Source organism: Microplitis mediator, chromosome 4 (assembly GCF_029852145.1).
Source record: "Microplitis mediator isolate UGA2020A chromosome 4, iyMicMedi2.1, whole genome shotgun sequence".
NCBI lineage: Eukaryota > Metazoa > Arthropoda > Insecta > Hymenoptera > Braconidae > Microplitis > Microplitis mediator.
In genome coordinates this window covers 10,894,252-10,912,882 of record NC_079972.1, presented here as the reverse complement: position 1 = coordinate 10,912,882, position 18,631 = coordinate 10,894,252, and the positions used below count along the sequence as shown (strand labels likewise).

General features: G+C 25.3%; 1 protein-coding gene across 7 annotated transcripts; it reads left to right on the top strand.

The window, feature by feature from the left end:
* The first annotated feature begins 120 nt into the window (after nucleotides 1-120).
* On the top strand, nucleotides 121-15,924 carry LOC130666614 (adenosylhomocysteinase-like 1). Of its 7 annotated transcripts, none has more exons than XM_057467774.1 (11): nucleotides 126-248; nucleotides 2,783-2,803; nucleotides 3,204-3,251; nucleotides 5,034-5,118; nucleotides 6,753-6,934; nucleotides 7,509-7,833; nucleotides 7,957-8,260; nucleotides 8,852-9,017; nucleotides 9,095-9,341; nucleotides 10,911-11,031; nucleotides 11,112-15,924. In XM_057467774.1, exons 1-11 carry the CDS (start codon nucleotides 147-149, stop codon nucleotides 11,116-11,118), a joined length of 1,608 nt encoding a protein of 535 aa, XP_057323757.1. In that variant the 5' UTR covers nucleotides 126-146; the 3' UTR covers nucleotides 11,119-15,924. The 7 variants fall into 7 exon arrangements, with proteins under 7 accessions (XP_057323758.1, XP_057323761.1, XP_057323760.1 ...); XM_057467772.1 differs by having other exon boundaries at nucleotides 6,741-6,934; XM_057467775.1 differs by lacking the exon at nucleotides 2,783-2,803 and having other exon boundaries at nucleotides 121-248; nucleotides 6,741-6,934.
* Nucleotides 15,925-18,631: the final 2,707 nt, after the last annotated feature.

Below are 18,631 nucleotides of genomic sequence, written 5' to 3'. Positions count from 1 at the left end.
TGTCATTGGAACCAGCTGACTAGTACAATATATATATATATATATATATATATATATATATATATATATATGTACCTATACCTATATATGTATATATATAAAGCATGTTCTTCACTACAGTGCTCACTCTTGATTGAGTATCAAAAATGGCTGACAACGGGGATGGTCCAAGCAATACATCCTCTGGAAAAACTACAAGAATAAATGTGTCCGATGGTCCAATAACTGATCCAGCATCAACAATAAAGGTAAATAAACAATAATATATAATTAAATTAATAAAAACTAAGTGTTTAATTTATCAAAACTTTAAATACTTGATAATAACGATAAAGTAAACAGTTATTGACAATTCGATTATTTAAATTTAGTATATCTATTAATAGATATTTTTATTGAAGTAATTATTTGAAATTTTTTATTGTAAATTAACAAGTAATTTTTAGAAAAATTTTAATTATTAAAACTTGTCACATGCGATTATTACGTAATTTTATGTATCTTGAATTTAAAACAGTTGACAGATGTTTTTTTTCTGGTAATTAAGTACAATGTGTGTTTATTTGTCCTATTTGTCAATTAAGTTTAATTGATTATTAATTTATAAAATATGTGATGGAGATGAAGAAAAATTTTATTACTTTGTGTACTGTCGCATTATTTACTCTTTTTTTTTTTTTTTATTTAAGATTATAAGGTTAATTTTTGACATTTTTTATTATAAAGTTTGAACGTATGAATGTCAATGCATGTCCTATATTTTTTTTTATTTATTTTTAAAACAAATTAATAAGTATATATATTTGTTTCAATATATTGAATACCTATGTTGCTTTATTTTTGTTGAAACATTTAGAGCATTTTATTCATAATAGTTTAGAATTTAATTAAAATCACAATTACCCATTTGTTAATTAATGATATGATACTGAAGTCAGCAGACGTCTGATAATATTTTAATTTTTTTTTAAATGATTAATTATGAAAAATAAATATTTTAAAGAATTGCACCTAAAGTTTTTTTAATTTTCTACATGTGTATATTTTTTAATTTTTTTTTTTAATTGATAATTTGTTGGAAACAAAGTCCGAAAGTTTTTAATTGTTTGTTAACTTGAGGATCATATTAATGATACTAGTTAGCTGACGTCTAATAATTTTTGGATTTTTAAAAATGACAAATCACAAAAAAAAAAATTCAAAAATTGCAGCTGTAGCTTTTTTAATTTTCTACATGCGCATTTTTTTAGTTTAGTTTTTTTTTTTATTGATTTGTTGAAAAAAAATTTTTCATTGTCTACTGACTTCGATCATGATTTATTATACAATTAATAAATCAATATATTGTTATAATTAATGTCGCAATTTTTCAACAATTTTATTAAAAAAAAATATGCACATATAGAAAATTATGAAAACTGGAGGTGCATTTTTTAAAAGTAATTTTATTACTGATTAAAAATACTCATTGAAAAGTATTGAAAAAGATGAGAATTGAATACTTTTGAATACTTTCTATACCACAAGGTTTTCATCTGGACATAAAATTAATACTTTTCAATTATATTGAATCTAAAAATAATATAAGAATTTCTAAACTTTCAAAGAATTGAAAAAGATTCGAATAAATTGATATTTTTAATCTTTCTGAATCCTCGTCAACAACAAAAAAGTTTAGAATTTAGGGTTACGAGTAGCATTGAAAAAAATTCGAATAAGTTGACAGTTTTCAATCTTTCTCAATACCAAAATAGTTCCATATTTCGAGTTAATTGTTGAAATGAAAAAGATTTATTCATTTATTTATTTATTTATTTATTTATTTATTTATTCACGCCAATCGGCAGTATACATAACATTAATTTCATATTTTTAAATTTATTTTAAAGAAAAACAACAGTAACTTGAATCGATTAACGCTTCAAAAGGTACAAAATTATTGTACTATATGCTAATCAATTAAAACATAATAATTATTTTGTAATCGCTGAAAACGATTTAAATGAATTGACAGTTTTCAATCTTTCTAAATCTTTCTCAATAACAAAATAATTTCACATTTCGGGTCACGTGTGGGGTTCAAAAAATTTTAATGAATTGACAGTTTTTAATCTTTATGAATTTCCCTCAATACCAAAATAGTTCCATATTTCCAATTATGACTTGAATTGAAATAAATTAAAATGAATTGACATTTTCAATCTTTCTGAATCCTTCTTAATACCAAAATAGTTCCATATTTTGGATCGAGTGTAGGATTGAAAAGAATTGAAAGAAATTAAAAATTTTCAATTTTTCTGAATCTTTCTCAATACTAAAACAATTTCATATTTCGAGTTTTGACTTGAATTGAAATAAATTAAAATGAATTCACATTTTCGAATTTTTCTGAATCTTTTTTAATAGCAAAATAGTTTGGAATTGGAAGGTATTGAAATGATGAAAGATTGAATTCTTTTCACTACTTTTGAATTTCATTATAAGAATTAGAAAGTATGATAGAAATTTCGATTCCATTTAATATTTTTCAAAATCTCCGTATGGATTGACAAGAATTGAAATAATTTTCAATACTTTTCAATGAGTATTTTTAATCAGGGCTCTAATTAATCACAAATATATTTATTATTTACTGCACTTAACACAATCACATTAAAATTTCACTTTTTAATATTCATGTAAAAAAAATTCAATTTCATTTCACAGAAAAAAAATCTTAAATTTTCTATTTATCAATTAAATAAAAATAATATTAATTAAAATTTTGATTAAAATTTTTTAGCTAACAAAAATAAAAAAAAAAGTAAGTCACTTATATTTATCATTGATATAAATATTTATTTTATATAGAATAAAATATGTGAACGTTTAGTCCATAAAAGAAAATTTTAATTTGCAGTAATAAAAAAATTTTGATAATAAATATTTTAAATTTTTCAAATATTTTTTTTTCTTATAAATTTAAGTTAATTTTTTATGATGAAGAAAAGTGTTTTAAATAAATTACTTATGCTAAATTATATTAAATTAATTCATATGTGAGGTCTAATAAATAAATTTAGTTATTAGTAATATTAAAATGAACTACAAAATGAAATGTGTACCAAGGACAAGATGTAGAGACGTGATAAGATGATTTAAAAAAAAAATAGATGAAATGAAAGGCGGTTCTATTATGAAATGGTTGGTTATTGTGATTTCAGAGCCTAGAGGCTTCAAATAATGCCTTTCACGGCCCGAGAACAAAATTAGTAAGTAAGAATATAAAAAAATTTGTGTATGAATCAGAAAATATATATACATATATCTATATAAATTTTTTATTCCCTTTGCAATAGAGTATGCTCGTTCCTTATATTATTATATTGGAAATTCTGGGCAAATGAATGAGGATATGACGCAGTATATTTTTCATTTAGATAATTTTTTTGTTTTATTGGTATTGAAAGTAATTAACGTTTTTTTTTTAATCCATGATTTATAATCAAAAGTTAAATTTTAAATCGCGATGTTTTTATAAAGAATAGTGACATCGAAAGTCGAATAATTTTGTTAATTTTGAAATTTATCAGGAAAAATGTAAAAAAATAAATTGAACTTCTCCATCGTCGAAAGTAAAAATTTCAAAACTTACGAAAAATTTGAAACTTATTCTTTTTATTTTTATTATTTCCACTTGTACAAAAAATATCTATCGAGCTTGGGTTTTATCAATAAATATATATATCAAAATTTCATATTTTTTTTTTAACAAATACCAAAACTTATAACTATTTATCATACAAATATCGCGACTAAATAATTAAAAACCTTGCGATCTAAAACTTAAAATTTATTGCTTTCAGATTTAAAAAATTTTACATAAAAGCTTTTAATGCCTCCAAAAAAATTATAAAAATTAAAAATGTTGTGTCCTAAACCTCTGAGAAAAATTATTCGCAAATTCAAGTGAATCATTTACTTTATTGACGATTCTTTGAACTGATTAAATGTTTACCGGATAAAATACATATTTATTTAATTCAAATAAATATATAAGTTAATATATATATAAACATGAATGATAATTTACTTGATTCAAAATATGTCATTGTCACTACAACAATAACATATACATATACATTTAAATCAAGTCATTTTTACTTGCAACTGCGAATTATTTTTTCCAATTTCAAATTTGCCGCCGAATATCCCATATATATTAATTATAATTAATAATTAAGGATCGCTTGAATCCTTACTGTGACTATACGATGTGTTATTTGTCAATTTAATTACTCTTACTATTCTCATCATTACTCTTATTATTATCATTATTATCATTATTCTTCTTATGGTTAATTATTAATTAATTACTTAATTAATTTTAATTGACTACTGCCATCATGCCTTCGATTTACTGGCATGGGTAATTAATTTAAATGAAATAATATAATCAAAATTAATTAAATAAACTAATCATCCAATACTTGATTTATTTAATAAATTAATAAACATAATTAATAATATATACAAATACTTTGATGCATGATTAATTAACAATGATATAAATTACTCTAGGAAAATGTTATAATAACAATTCAAATTAATCAACCGTCATAATAAATTTAAAAAAATATATATAATAAATAATAATACAATTATTCATGTCATTAATTTATCATTAATCATTAAATGAATCTTAATAAAATTCATACAAATTTACAATGGTAAGCTTATATTTATTTTAATACTAATATTAAATCACTCTTCGTCCTGGTAAACACGCACGTAGATAATATCAATATTTTTGATAATTAATATCAATATTAATTATCAATTATTAATTATTAATACATTACTTGTATTAAATAATATAATAATCATTTTTTATTTAAATTTATATCGTTTCATACGCATTGTTATTTCTTTGTAGTTTATAATTCATCGCAATCCTGTGTCACGGCTAATATTTTTTTTTTTTTTTAATTTATTTATTTAATGCTCTTTAAATAATTAATTATTGTTTTATGTTTATAATTGTTTTTTTATAGGAATCAAAATCTGGAGCATTAAAAAAATCAAGTCGTTATCGTAGTCGGTCATTATCAGCGAGCAGTAATGACAGTTACAGTTCTGGTAAGATAAAAAAAATTATTTATTTTATTTATTAAATGCAAGTACTTTATATTTTTTAATCTTTTAATTTCCGTTGTTAAAATGTTTTAATATTTATGTTGTTATAAATTGTAATTTATGAGGATACAGGGTTCGGTATTCTGTTACTTTTAACCCAAAGTCAAAATAGTTTAGTGACACAATACCGCGAAAATTTTTAAATTTGAATTTATTTATGATAGTGATAATGAAAGTAGCGATCAGACAATTTTGTAATCTATATTATTAAGAGAATAAGGAAAATTTTGTTCCCGCCATATCTATATGATAGAATTAGTTAATGTTATTGAAATTGGTATCATGAGATAGGTCTTGACTTGAATTTGTGCCTTTTCATACTTTAAACTCTTTTTAATTGCCAAGTATTGAGATAAATAGATTTATCTATATCATTCGAATTACATTTAAATTACGCGGGAAAAAAGACGATCGTATTTATTTTCTTTGAATAAATTAATATTTTAATTATTCTGTCACTAAATATGACTGAATGTCACTGAATATATAGCTATATTATTTATATCGCGGTACTTATTTCATAATGACAGATTTTTTACTCCCTTTTGGTTTTAGGAAGCTTTTCAAAGCCAAAAAAGTGTGCATAGAAAAAAAAAGGATTCATTGACACAAAAAATGTTTACTCGCCTAAAAAAAATTTTTACTTACCCCAAGAAATTTTTTGCATTATGAGTTGAGAACAAAAATTTATTTAGAACTAGAAAAAATTTCTTGGTGTAATGAATTATTTCTTGACCAAAAAAATCTTTTCTCACCCAAGACAATTTTTGTATTTAATTGATAATGCATAAAATTTCTTGGTGCAAATTAAAATTTTGTTGCGGCAAGAAATCCTTTTTTTCTGCGTATTTTATAAATTTAGTAGTGATATTTGGGCAGTCACGCAGTGACTGCAAGTTGCTCGTTTTTATAAATAAGTTTCTTGTAAGTAAAATAAAATTTAAAAAAAATGCGCATTTAAAAAATTTTGAAATTAATAAGTGCATTTTTTGTAAAACTGTTTTTAAATTATTTACTATATTTATTTATAATTTTAAATTTGTCTGATGTCTGCTACATTCACACTCATAATTTTTAATGATATTGAAGTTAACCGTCTAATAATTTTTGAATTTTTTTTCAAAACGATAAGTTGTAAAACAAAATTATTTTTAAAAATGCACCTATAATTTTTAAAATTTTCTACATGTGCATTTTTTTCTTCTATACACTAAAAAATTTGCAGAGTGAACGCTGATTAAATGCGGAGTGAATTGATTATTTATTAAAATACGTAACTCTGAGATCTTGTATCCTCAAAAATTTGAATTTATTATCACGTTTATTTAAGTGATAATTTATCACATGCATTATAGTTGCTTACAATACAATTATCACATCATTAGTTACGCGTTATTTTTTTTTAAACTCATTGACATTGTCATTGACTGTAAAGAAATTATTAAAAAAAATATTACTAATACATAAATGTAGCATAGTCACAATCAAATGTCATTAATTTACTCGCAATTAGATCATGCAGTGCAACTAATAAAAAACTTTGTTGTCATTTGCTTAAATCTCAGCGTCTTATACAGGAAGTTCATCCGGTGAAGACGATGTGTCACCGCGGGAAAAAATTCAAAAGACGGAGAAAGGGTTTACGGACTTTTGCGTCAGGAATATTAATCAATACGCATTTGGACGACGTGAAATTGAAATAGCTGAGCAAGAAATGCCTGGGATTATGGCATTACGTCGACGTGCTGCTGAAGATAGAGTACTTATATTATAAATAATTCATTTTTAATTAATATAGGGTAGAGGTACCGTTTTTGGTCACCTTAGTGCCAGTTTTGGACACTTGAAAAATTTCAATAAAATAATTTGTAAAATACACAATGACATAATTTATTTTAAAAAATATGTTAAATGATACTTTTAACCCACTATTAAAATGAAAATTTCATTTTATACTTTTTCATTAATTAAAATAAAGTATTAAATGTCCAAAAATGGAGCAGTGGCCACAAATGGTACCTCTACCCTATCATTTCATTTACTACAAATGAATTTATATTAAAATATTATGTCTCTAAAGATCAGAAAGTTTTTCGCGCAATGAAAAAGAAAATTGGAAAGTAAAAAATCTGCTGGATGACTAGATTTCTGAAATGTTTCGCATATAGATGCTGGTATGTCAGCCGAAAATCTTAGACTACTCCCCAATCCCCGGACCGACCCTTTAAGCAGTCGAATTACATGAATTTTTTCATTTTCGTTGCGCGAAAAACGTTCCAATCTTCAGGTACGTAAAATATTTTGTTTTAATCGATACTTTATATTTTTTTTAGCCGCTAAAAAATGCTAAAATTGTCGGGTGCACTCATATAAATGCACAGACAGCAGTTTTAATAGAGACACTGGTAGAATTAGGCGCACAAATACGATGGGCTGCTTGCAATATTTATTCAACTCAAAATGAAGTTGCTGCGGCTCTGGCTCATTCTGGTTATCCGATATTTGCATGGCGCGGGGAAACGGAAGAAGATTTTTGGTGGTGTATCGATAAATGTGTTTGCGCTGAAAATTGGCAGCCGAATATGATCTTAGATGATGGTGGTGATGCAACTCATCTTATGCTTAAAAAATATAATACTATGTTTAAAGCTATTCAAGGTATATACTCCCACATATACGTATGTATTAAATATGTATATATTTCCGTGAGGAATTGATATTGTGTCTTATTAATCAATTTAAAATTACATAATTAACTAAATAAATGTGTTGCTTATGTAGGAATTGTTGAAGAAAGTGTTACGGGCGTGCATAGATTGTACCAGTTATCAAAAGCCGGGAAACTTTCAGTCCCCGCAATGAATGTTAACGACAGTGTAACAAAAACAAAGTTTGACAATCTTTACAGCTGTCGTGAAAGTATTATTGACAGTTTAAAACGTTCAACGGATGTTATGTTTGGCGGTAAACAAGTCGTCATTTGTGGGTACGGAGAAGTTGGTAAAGGATGTTGTCAAGCGCTCAAAGGCCTGGGTTGTATTGTTTACATCACTGAAATTGATCCTATCTGCGCTTTACAAGCCAGGTAAATAAACTAAATTAATGTTTTGTTATGACTTATTTATATTTTATTCTCTTCAGAATTTTATTTTTTTATTACTGATCATAGTTTAAGATCTGAATGTTCTATATGTTTTATACTTCAAGTCAGGATAAAATTTTCTTATTATCTTGATGTTGCAACATTTTATGAAAAATCATTTTTTAAAAAATAATTAGAAATATTCTGTCCAGGATTTTTTTAGACAACCCATTTTTGTATATTTTCTAATATACTAAATTTATTATAAAATAAGTTTTATTCTATTATCAGCTCGGTGAAGGTCGATTTTAGTTCGGATCTTCTACTATAAAGTACCCGGTCACCAATCCCTTTAAATATTTTATTTAAATAAAATATATTACATATCTAGGCCAGTAAAATAAGAAAAGTCTCAGGGCACATGTAATTGTTGACAAACATATGGTCTGAGGATTTTTTTTTACTGGTCAAGGTGCGTATATTATTTTTCTGCTCGATGAAGCCGGAAAGTTGCAACTTCGTTCAGAACAGCCCGAAAGTTGCCACTTTCCGGGGGAGAGCAGAAAAATATTATTATTATTATTTATATTTTAGTATGGATGGTTTTCGAGTAATGAAATTAAACGAAGTAATCAGAAATGTCGATATTGTGATAACAGCAACTGGAAATAAAAATGTAGTAACACGTGAGCACATGGATAAGATGAAAAACGGTTGTGTTATTTGTAATATGGGTCACAGTAATACTGAAATTGATGTCGTAAGATTTATTCATACAAATAATTAATTAATTACTTTAATTATATAATAATATTAATAGATTTATTTGAATAATAGAATAGTTTACGAACACCCGATTTAACTTGGGAAAAAGTACGCTCACAAGTAGATCATGTGATATGGCCAGATGGAAAACGTATTGTGCTTTTAGCTCAAGGGCGTCTAGTTAATTTATCATGTTCAAGCATACCATCATTTGTTGTATCAATCACAGCTGCCACCCAAGCTTTAGCTCTCATTGAACTGTTTAATGCCCCAGCGGGTCGTTATAAAAGTGACGTTTATTTACTGCCAAAAAAAATGGGTAATTATAAATATTGTTTAATATACAGGCGACTACGTCATAAGCCTCTTCCTGCCTCTTTTCCTAAATCAGGAATTACTGAGTCCAAACAGCTTCCTCCACTTGACACTCCTTTCAGTTTCGCTGGTTAATAGTCCAGTCGAAACTCCGAAATAGGAGACATTCGAAAGTTAGTGCAAATTTTGTTGAAGGTCTATGATGTTACCTCAGAGGTTGATGAGCAAAAAAATAAAAACAGATTTTTTGCAAATATTTCATAAACGAAAAAAATTTGTAAAAAACTTCAAAACAAAACTTGTAGTGAAAAAAAATTCATATAAAAGAATAAAAGAATTTTTTTTTTCATGGTGGCCACATTTCTGGAAAACCTGGAAATGTCAGGGAATTATAAATATACTGAAAAAGTCAGGGAAATGTCAGGGAATTTCGTCACAAAGCTGGAAAAATTTTCATTTTCGTTCTTTTGACAAAAAATCCGACAAATTTAGTTTTCTATCAAAACTGTTCAAAAAGTGACGCGGCGCGAATGCGGTTGTAAAACCATCTTGAAAAAAAATTAGTAGAAATTGATTTCAATAATGAAAACATGAAGCAGTTAGAATTATCAAGGCTGTTAGAAAAAAAAAGTCTTAGTAGAAACCAATCGCCAGGATCTTCATGCTATTAACATCCATATTGACAAGTTAAAAAACTAAAAACATTATATGTATACATAAGTAATGAACTAATAAGTTTCACTATATTTATTATTCGCGTACTTCATTAATACTTTATTAATATTCTATGAAATATTCTTATTTATGAAATTTATTCTAGTGAAAATGAAAAATTTATTTATATCTTATTATAGAGTAAGGTATATAAAAACATGGATTTCAAATCAAGAATAAAAAATTATTCATTTAATAAATAAAAAAAAAAAAAAAATGAACATTGACAAATAATACAAAAAAGTTTCATTCATCGACAATGATTAATTATTGATTAAACTGACTTATACCAGTTTATTTTAAATTAAATAAATATTTCCAATGATATAATATTACTACACATAGTCAGGGAATTTTTGAATTGTTTGACTGGAATATCTAGAAAAGGCAGGGAATTTCAATCTCAAAAATCTGTGGCCACCATGTTTTTGTATCTGTAAAAAAAACACGTAACGAATTTTTGAAATTTCGAAGCTTAAATTTACATTAATTAAAATAAAGTTTCAAATGTTCAAAAATGAAGCAGTGGCAGTAATGGTACTTCTACCCTATACATTTTTTTCTGAAAATTCTGCTGTACCATAATGATATAGGAACTATTACTAATTTCATAAGAACTATTCCCATGTCGCATAATTATGAAAACTATATAGATGAGAGTGTTACTATAATTTGTATGGGTGCCATTCCTATAATTGATATTTCAAAAAAAATTTGTTACCATACGATATGGGAACCATTCCATAATATATTGTAATTGTTACCATAAACTTCTCTCCGTGTAGGCCAATGACGGGTAGTCGGCTGTATTAATTATATATTCATTTATTGATTAACTTATTATGCAATTTATTAATAGATGAGTATGTAGCATCGTTACATTTGCCCACATTCGACGCACACTTAACAGAACTCACTGATGAACAGGCCAAATACATGGGACTCAATAAAGCTGGGCCTTTTAAACCTAATTATTATCGGTAATTTTATTACTTATATATTTATTTAACAGTTTCTACCTAAGACATATTTATTAAATAATATATTTTTGTTGTTTTAGTTACTAGTTAAAAAAGCAAGGGTGCACTCATTATCTGCGGCAATCTTGTATGAGGATTATTTAAATAAGGATTATAATTTATGCAACTCTGCTTTAGTTTAATAAATTTAAATAATTAATTAATTATCTGGAAAGTTATTAAGTTAAATACACAAGGTATTAAGTATACTTTCATCTGTTATTAATAAATTGATCAGTCAATAACGCAATTGTTACAAGTGCCATTAATATGAAAGCATTTTTTTAAAATTCATTTTTTAAAAATCCGGATTGATAATTATTTTTATTATTATAATTTAATAATTAATAATTAATAACTAATTTGAATTTGAATTTAAAATAATATATATTGGAGACAATTTTTTCAAATATTTAGGCCTCATCATAATTAATTCCTTATAAATTATAATTAATTATGAATAATTTAAAATTCATTTATATCTACTGATAATTATTTTCAAATGTGAGTGAACAATTTCATTGTTTTTTTTTTTATTCAAAATAATTATTTATTAAAGTTTTTTTTTGAATTAACGGTAAAAGCCAATTGTAAGATAGAAAATTAACGAACAAATCGATTAATGATTTTTGAGTATTAAAAAGTCGGCAACGAAATTTTTTTATTTTGACTGTTTTTTTTTTAATTTAAAAAAAATTATTGAGTTACCAACTTGGGGAATGCATCAGTTGCCTACAATTTTTTTGCCGATTGTATCAAATGCCTACAATATTTTTTCGTACACAATAAATGCATACTGATCAGTTTCTTACTGCTCAGTTGCCTACCAAACTTTTTTGCCTACAAAAATAAAAAGTATGAACATATAATTGAATATGTTTTCAATCATTAACAATGTTAATTAATTTTTAATCTGATAGAAAACTTAATGAAGTTTCCAGTTAATATTGCGTAAACTACCGTGGTTATGATATTTTTCAGATCATCTGAGTTTTTTTTTTTTTTTTTAAATGATCGGTCTTGAACATTCATCATTTCTCATCAATAAGTACTTGATTTTCTTAGCAAATAAATCAGAAGCTTCTCTACAATAATCAGGTATTTCTCTGATGGGTACACAGTTGAATAGTAATCAATTGGACATCATAAAATATTTTTTTTACTAGGCAATAGAACAGTCAGCAATAAATTTTGTATGCAATTAGAATATATATTTTTTATTTTTGTAGGCAATAAAGCTTGGTAGGCAATTGAGCAGTAAGAAACTGAGCAGTATGTATTTATTATGTACGAAAAAATATTGTAGGCATTTGATACAATCGGCAAAAAAATTGTAGGCAACTGATGCCTTCCCATCAACGTCCTTAATAATTTTTAATAGATATTTATTTGCTCATACAAGCTCACAAAAGACCCAATTATTGACACTTTATTATTTATTTTTTTTTTTGACATGTCTAAAAAATATATATAACTTTTATTATATTCCAAAAATTCACTTAAAAGTTTTAGTTCCCGTTATTTTGTCATCTGGTAATTAATCACGGCACCGAAAAAAAGGGCTCAAAATTTTAATATCTTTGGAACTTAAAGTTAAAAAAATCGGGAAAATTGTCTAAGAATGCCCTCAATATTTACGAAATTATGTCTTATGTATTTGATTTAGTGTAAATTGTCAATAATTGCAGTAATTTACTTAACTTAGTGATAAATAAATTGAATAATATTTATTGTAAAAATTAATTACGTAACACCAATAGTATTTTTAATTGAAAATTTAAAATCTGCCGTAAGAACAAACAAATAAATATAAAAAAAAGTTTGATATGTGGTTGTGAATACTGAATACTGTTTCAAAAGGTTGTCGCTCACTGTTAGATATATTTTGTCATCAATAAAAAAAAAAGAAAAAGAAATAAAATAATACTGTATTTAGATCTGTAATTAAATAATTAAAAAAAGAGAAAATGAAACTCAGAGGGACGTGAATAAGTCAATAAAATTGTTAACTGTACTGTAAAAAATGATTTTAAATCATTGACTCACTTGTTAAATAATTAAAAAATATTTTTTGAATAAATGAATAAATCATTGGCCTAAAAAAAAAATTAAATATTTAAAATCTTATCAATTTTAACTGACGTTTAAAACGTCTTTAGAATGCACAATTTTTTGCTTAAAAAATAAAATAATGAAATCTAATTTTTTAAACGCAGCTTATTTGAATTCAATCGTTGTCTTATTTGTCAGACGATGTGTAAAAAAAATAGATATATAAATGTATCAAAAAAATGATTTAAAGTTATAAATAAATGATAATTACAGTGTAAGTATTGATTGAATTGTAAAAAATAGTTTAAATCAAAATATAAGTATAATAGTGAAAATTAAATATAAGTACATAGATATCTGCTACAATTATATATAATATATATATTAATACACAAACACAAACCTCAACGTCATTAATTTGAAAAAATAATAATGATAATTTTATTAAATAATGAGAAGTTGATAAATATTTTTGTAACACTGCGATTAATAAATATTAGATTTCACGTTTAAATTTTTAAATTAATTTGCTAAATGTGACGTTAAATGTAAACAGAAAAAATGATTTTATGTAGAATCGAATCACTGGTTTTAAACACGATCATTTGTGGAGATTTGATACTTACCCAAGTAGCTCAGGGACAACTTTAAGATATCATAAAGATGTCTTTTAAAAGGATGACAAATTTTTTTTTGTCTCAAAGCCAAGTTTTTTTTTATATAAATAAGACGTACAGATGTTGGTCCCAGGAGTCATAGGAAATTTGTGTTCTTTATTTTGAGCCAAAAACCTCATTTCAATTAAAAAATCGTTTATATGACAGACAATTATTTGTAATTTACTTATCGATAGGTCGAAAAATGATACTGAAGTTAGCAGACGTCTGACAGTTTTTTAATTTATTTAAAAACGATTAACTATAAAAAAAAAATATTTTGAAAAATTGCACCTATGGTTAAATTAAATTTTCTACATGTGTATATTTTTAGTTTTTTTTCTTTTGTAATTTATTTGTTGAAAAACAAATCCGAAAATTTGTAACTGTCTGTTAACTTCAGGATTGTGTCGAAAAACAGCCTCAGAACTGTCATCTTATAGATGTCACAAAGCCAAGTGTGCAACTTGGACAATTAATAGTATTTTGTATGACAAGGGATGAAACAAAACAATTTTAGATCAGAGTGAAGTTGGCTGACATCACCCGCAGTCTGAAATGGCCTTTCATCCTGAATTACACACAATATTTTTAAGTGTGAATGTAGCAGACGTCAGACAAATTTAAAACTATAAGTAAATAGAGTAAATAATAAGTCCTAAATTTTGAGTAAATGAATTAATTAATTTAAATAATGAAATTGAAAAAATGCGCGTACTGATTTTTTAAATATATGAACACGTATTTTTTAATTTTTATTTTACTTGCATTTTATTTATTTATTCAAAAATTTTAAAATTGCTGTCTGCTACATTCACATATAATATTTGATGATCCTGAAGTTAGCAGACAATTAAAAATTTTAGCATTTTATTTTGAACAATTAAATTTGAAGAAAAAAAGAAACTGAAAAACTGCACATGTAGAAAATTGAAAAGACTATAAGTGCAATTTTCTTAAATATTTTTTTTTTTTATAATTTATCGTTTTTTAAAAATTCAAAAATTGTTAGACATCAGCAAACTTCAGTATCATAATATTTTTCATGATTACCTGCATTGAAACTTTAAGTTTCAGTGTCAGCAGCCAGTCAGAAACAAGTTAATTTTCGACCAATGGTGGCATCAACTATTAAATTGTCATTTGCAATTTATAATCAAGCAGAAACTATAAATACTATTTATTATTGACACTAATTTTTATAAAACTAAATCACAGCCAGAACTGTCATTTACGCAAATAAAATTAATGCTCTGAAATTACTATTAAAAAAATGACTAGTATCAGAGTTTAAATTGCAAAAGCCTTCAGTCAGCGGGTAGAAACATCCCCAACAGCAAGACTTTCTCGTCAGAAAGTTGGTGTCAATTAGTTGTGATCAAGTTGACGACAACTTTCAGCTTTTGTAACTGTTGACTACAAGTTGTTGGCAACTTTCCCAGAACGTTGGTGACAATCTACTGTCCCAACCTGTCACTAACTTTCTGAGAAAATTAAAGGCAACTTTCTGTCAACTAACGAATGCCAACTTTTGCCACCAACATTCTCAGAAAGTTGTCGACCAGTTGCCGTAAATTTATGGAGAAGCCAATTTTTGCAGCAACTTGGTGACAAGCTGCTGCAGTAGATTGTCGCCAGCTTGTAAACCAGGGATTATTTGTTTATTCCCAAGGGAAGAAACAAGTTTGTGTGCCCGTTGACTGGACATTCACAATTTACTTGTCTGCTAATAATCATTCGCGGCATTGGACTAAAATTACCTTTTCTCGACTGCCTCTAGAGACACTGAAACTTCAAGTTTCGATGCTGGTATCATGAAATTATTACTAATATAAATGTATAACAAAAGCATCAGGATCTGATTTAAGCATCAAATGTTTTATCAGATTATCAAAATTGTTTGTATCCAGAACCAGTATTTCTACTCTACATAAATTAAAAGTTAATTTTATGAAAACAATTCATTCCACACCTCACGTACTTAATAATTAATTAAATACAAAATATTTATATATATTTTATTGCATATTAACTTTGGAATTATTTTATAAAAATTTACATTTTTAATCCGTACTGTATATATGTAAACATTATAAATAATATAATGTATATACGTTTAATTTTTTGTCAATAAAGCAGATTGCCATAAAAAAATTTGAATTTTTTATTAGTAAATTAACTTTCAAAGGACTGAAGATATCGCAAGTCTTGAAAATAAAAAAAATAAGTAAGGAAACAAGAACCGTAGGTTGTTGTGGGCATTATTATCTGGTATTTTAAACATTAAAATATGTCTCTAGACATTTAAATGGCTTTTCAATGTATACCTGGACAGGTAGTTCCGAAAAATAGGGTAAGTAGACAGCTGGTTCTTGTATTCCAATTCTACGGGTCCACTTTATGGAGACTTTAGATCCTTGTTTAGATCTTTCAACCAACAGAATGGAAATAAAAAATAAAACTTGAATACCTGGTGATGAAAAGATTTCTTAGATTTTAGATTTACTTTTTTCTACCTGCGTCACTTTTTATAAAACTTTTTTTTTCTAACTACATTCAACTTCTTTTCTTTGTCATTCAACTAGAAAATTTACAAAAAAAAATTATAATTTACAATTCAAAATCGTGAACTTTTTTTTTTTTTTACAAATCCAAGTTCTTGAGTCGTGAGCTGGAATTAAATACTAACAGAAAAAATTCACATTCAGAAAAATGAATATTACTAAGAATATTATTTTGACTCGATAATTATTTCCAGTTAAATTTTTAGATTAATTGTTTATTTTCTGTGAAGAAAATTTTGTAATAAAAATAAAAAATGAGTTATTTTGAAAATTATATTTTTATAAAATCAAATAATAATTTTTTGTCTCGTGTCGATTAATTTTTTTACATAAGAAAATATATTTTTCATAAGTTATATAATTAGCATTCATACTTAAAGGCATTTTCAAGACCCCCCCTCCCCTTTTTTTTCAAATATTCAATGACTTTCAATAGTAATGACGGTATTAAAATTTTGATAATTAATTTCAAAAAAGTTGAAGCATTAATTAAAAAAAAGTCAACGCAGTTACAATTTATCCGAGACAGATTTTTAAAAAATTATTTTCAGTTGATATTAATTATGAGATAAACGGAAATTATTAATTAAATTTCGGTAAAATCTTTACAATTTGAAATGTCAAATTTTTTAAGCTAAAATTTATTTACCAAATTTCGTTTAATTCCTAATTGATAACAACTGAGTAATTTTTTTTAAAATCTATATCTCGGGGAAATCGTAACAGTTTTCTTTTTTTCAATTAATGATTTAATTTTTTTTAAATTATTTATTAAAAGTTCAAGTGTTATGACAGTTCAAGGTCATGGAAATTTGAACTCCGTTTTGTCCAATTTAATTCATATTAATAAATCGCGTGCCAAATGCCAAAAGGGCGTATAATTTTTTTGGTGCCAATCCATTTTGTAAACATGTTCTAAGCCTAAAAATGAAAAAAAAAATTTCCAAAGCCAAAAGGGCGTATGTCTCAAATACTAACTCTCCACCATACGCTTCGCGTGGCGTTGAATATAGGAACGAATATTAAACTTTACTATCTCTAGCTTATAATTATTAATTATTTGGGAATTTCCAGGTTGATTATAAATTAAAGTTAATGATTATTTTAATTACATTAGACTGTCCAAAATGATGAAAAATTAAAGTTACTACCATCGAAAATGTTGACTTTTTCAAAATTTTTTTTCATACAAACCTTCTCCGGACAATTTTGAAAACTGTTTTTCGAAATGTTGAAAAATCCTAATTTTTTTTTTACGCTCTTTTAGCTTTAGACCGACAATTTCCTAAAGCCAAAAGGACGTATATCTTAAGATACGCCCTTTTGACGTTAGTACGTCAAAATTTTTTTTTCTGCAGATCTTTGTTTCGACCGGTTCTAAAAAGAATGGCAAAAAAAAATTTTTTTATACGCCCTTTTAGCATTTGGCACGCGAAATACAAATTTTCATTTCCTGTAAAAAAAATTAAATTATTAAATAAAAAAAAAATGAAATTGATGATATAAATTCTATATTTTCAATCCATCAATTGGAAGATTAAACACTATTACAGTAGTTTTTATTATTTTTTTCTTTATATTATTTTAAACTAATTAAAGTCATACTTATTATAATGATACGCATATTAAGATATTGCAAATAAAATTAAAAGATATCCTTAATTAATTAATTAACTAATTAATACATAATATTATATGTATTAATAATCAATAATAATGATATTAATTATTATCATAATTTATGTATATAAATATACATAGATATACGTATATATATAATGAATCAAAAACGATGGCAAGTTTTCATGGCCTACCCTAATGGCATGATTGTTATGATGATAAACAAAAAAAAATGAAGTTTACCACTTATGTTACCACATAAAATAAGCATGCATAATTACTACAATAATAACATATATATAACCATAACATTAAAAAATAATAGTAATAAAAATATAATTATTTATCAATTAAACTTAATATCTAATATACATTTTCTATCAACTTTTCTTTCTATCAAATAAATAATAATATTAATTATAAATGAAAAGAAAAAAAATACAATAATAATAATTGAGGACAATTACAATTTACAATACTCTGTACAAGTTATTTTAATTTAATAAGGCAACGAATTTTTATTTTTTTAATCTGTAATTTTTTTATTTTATTCAATAGATCTATAGATCAATTTTATGTCACAATTTACGATCGATAGCAGAGAAAAAATTTGAGAAAAAAATGTAAACAGTCTTATGTATTCAATATATATATAGATATATATATGTT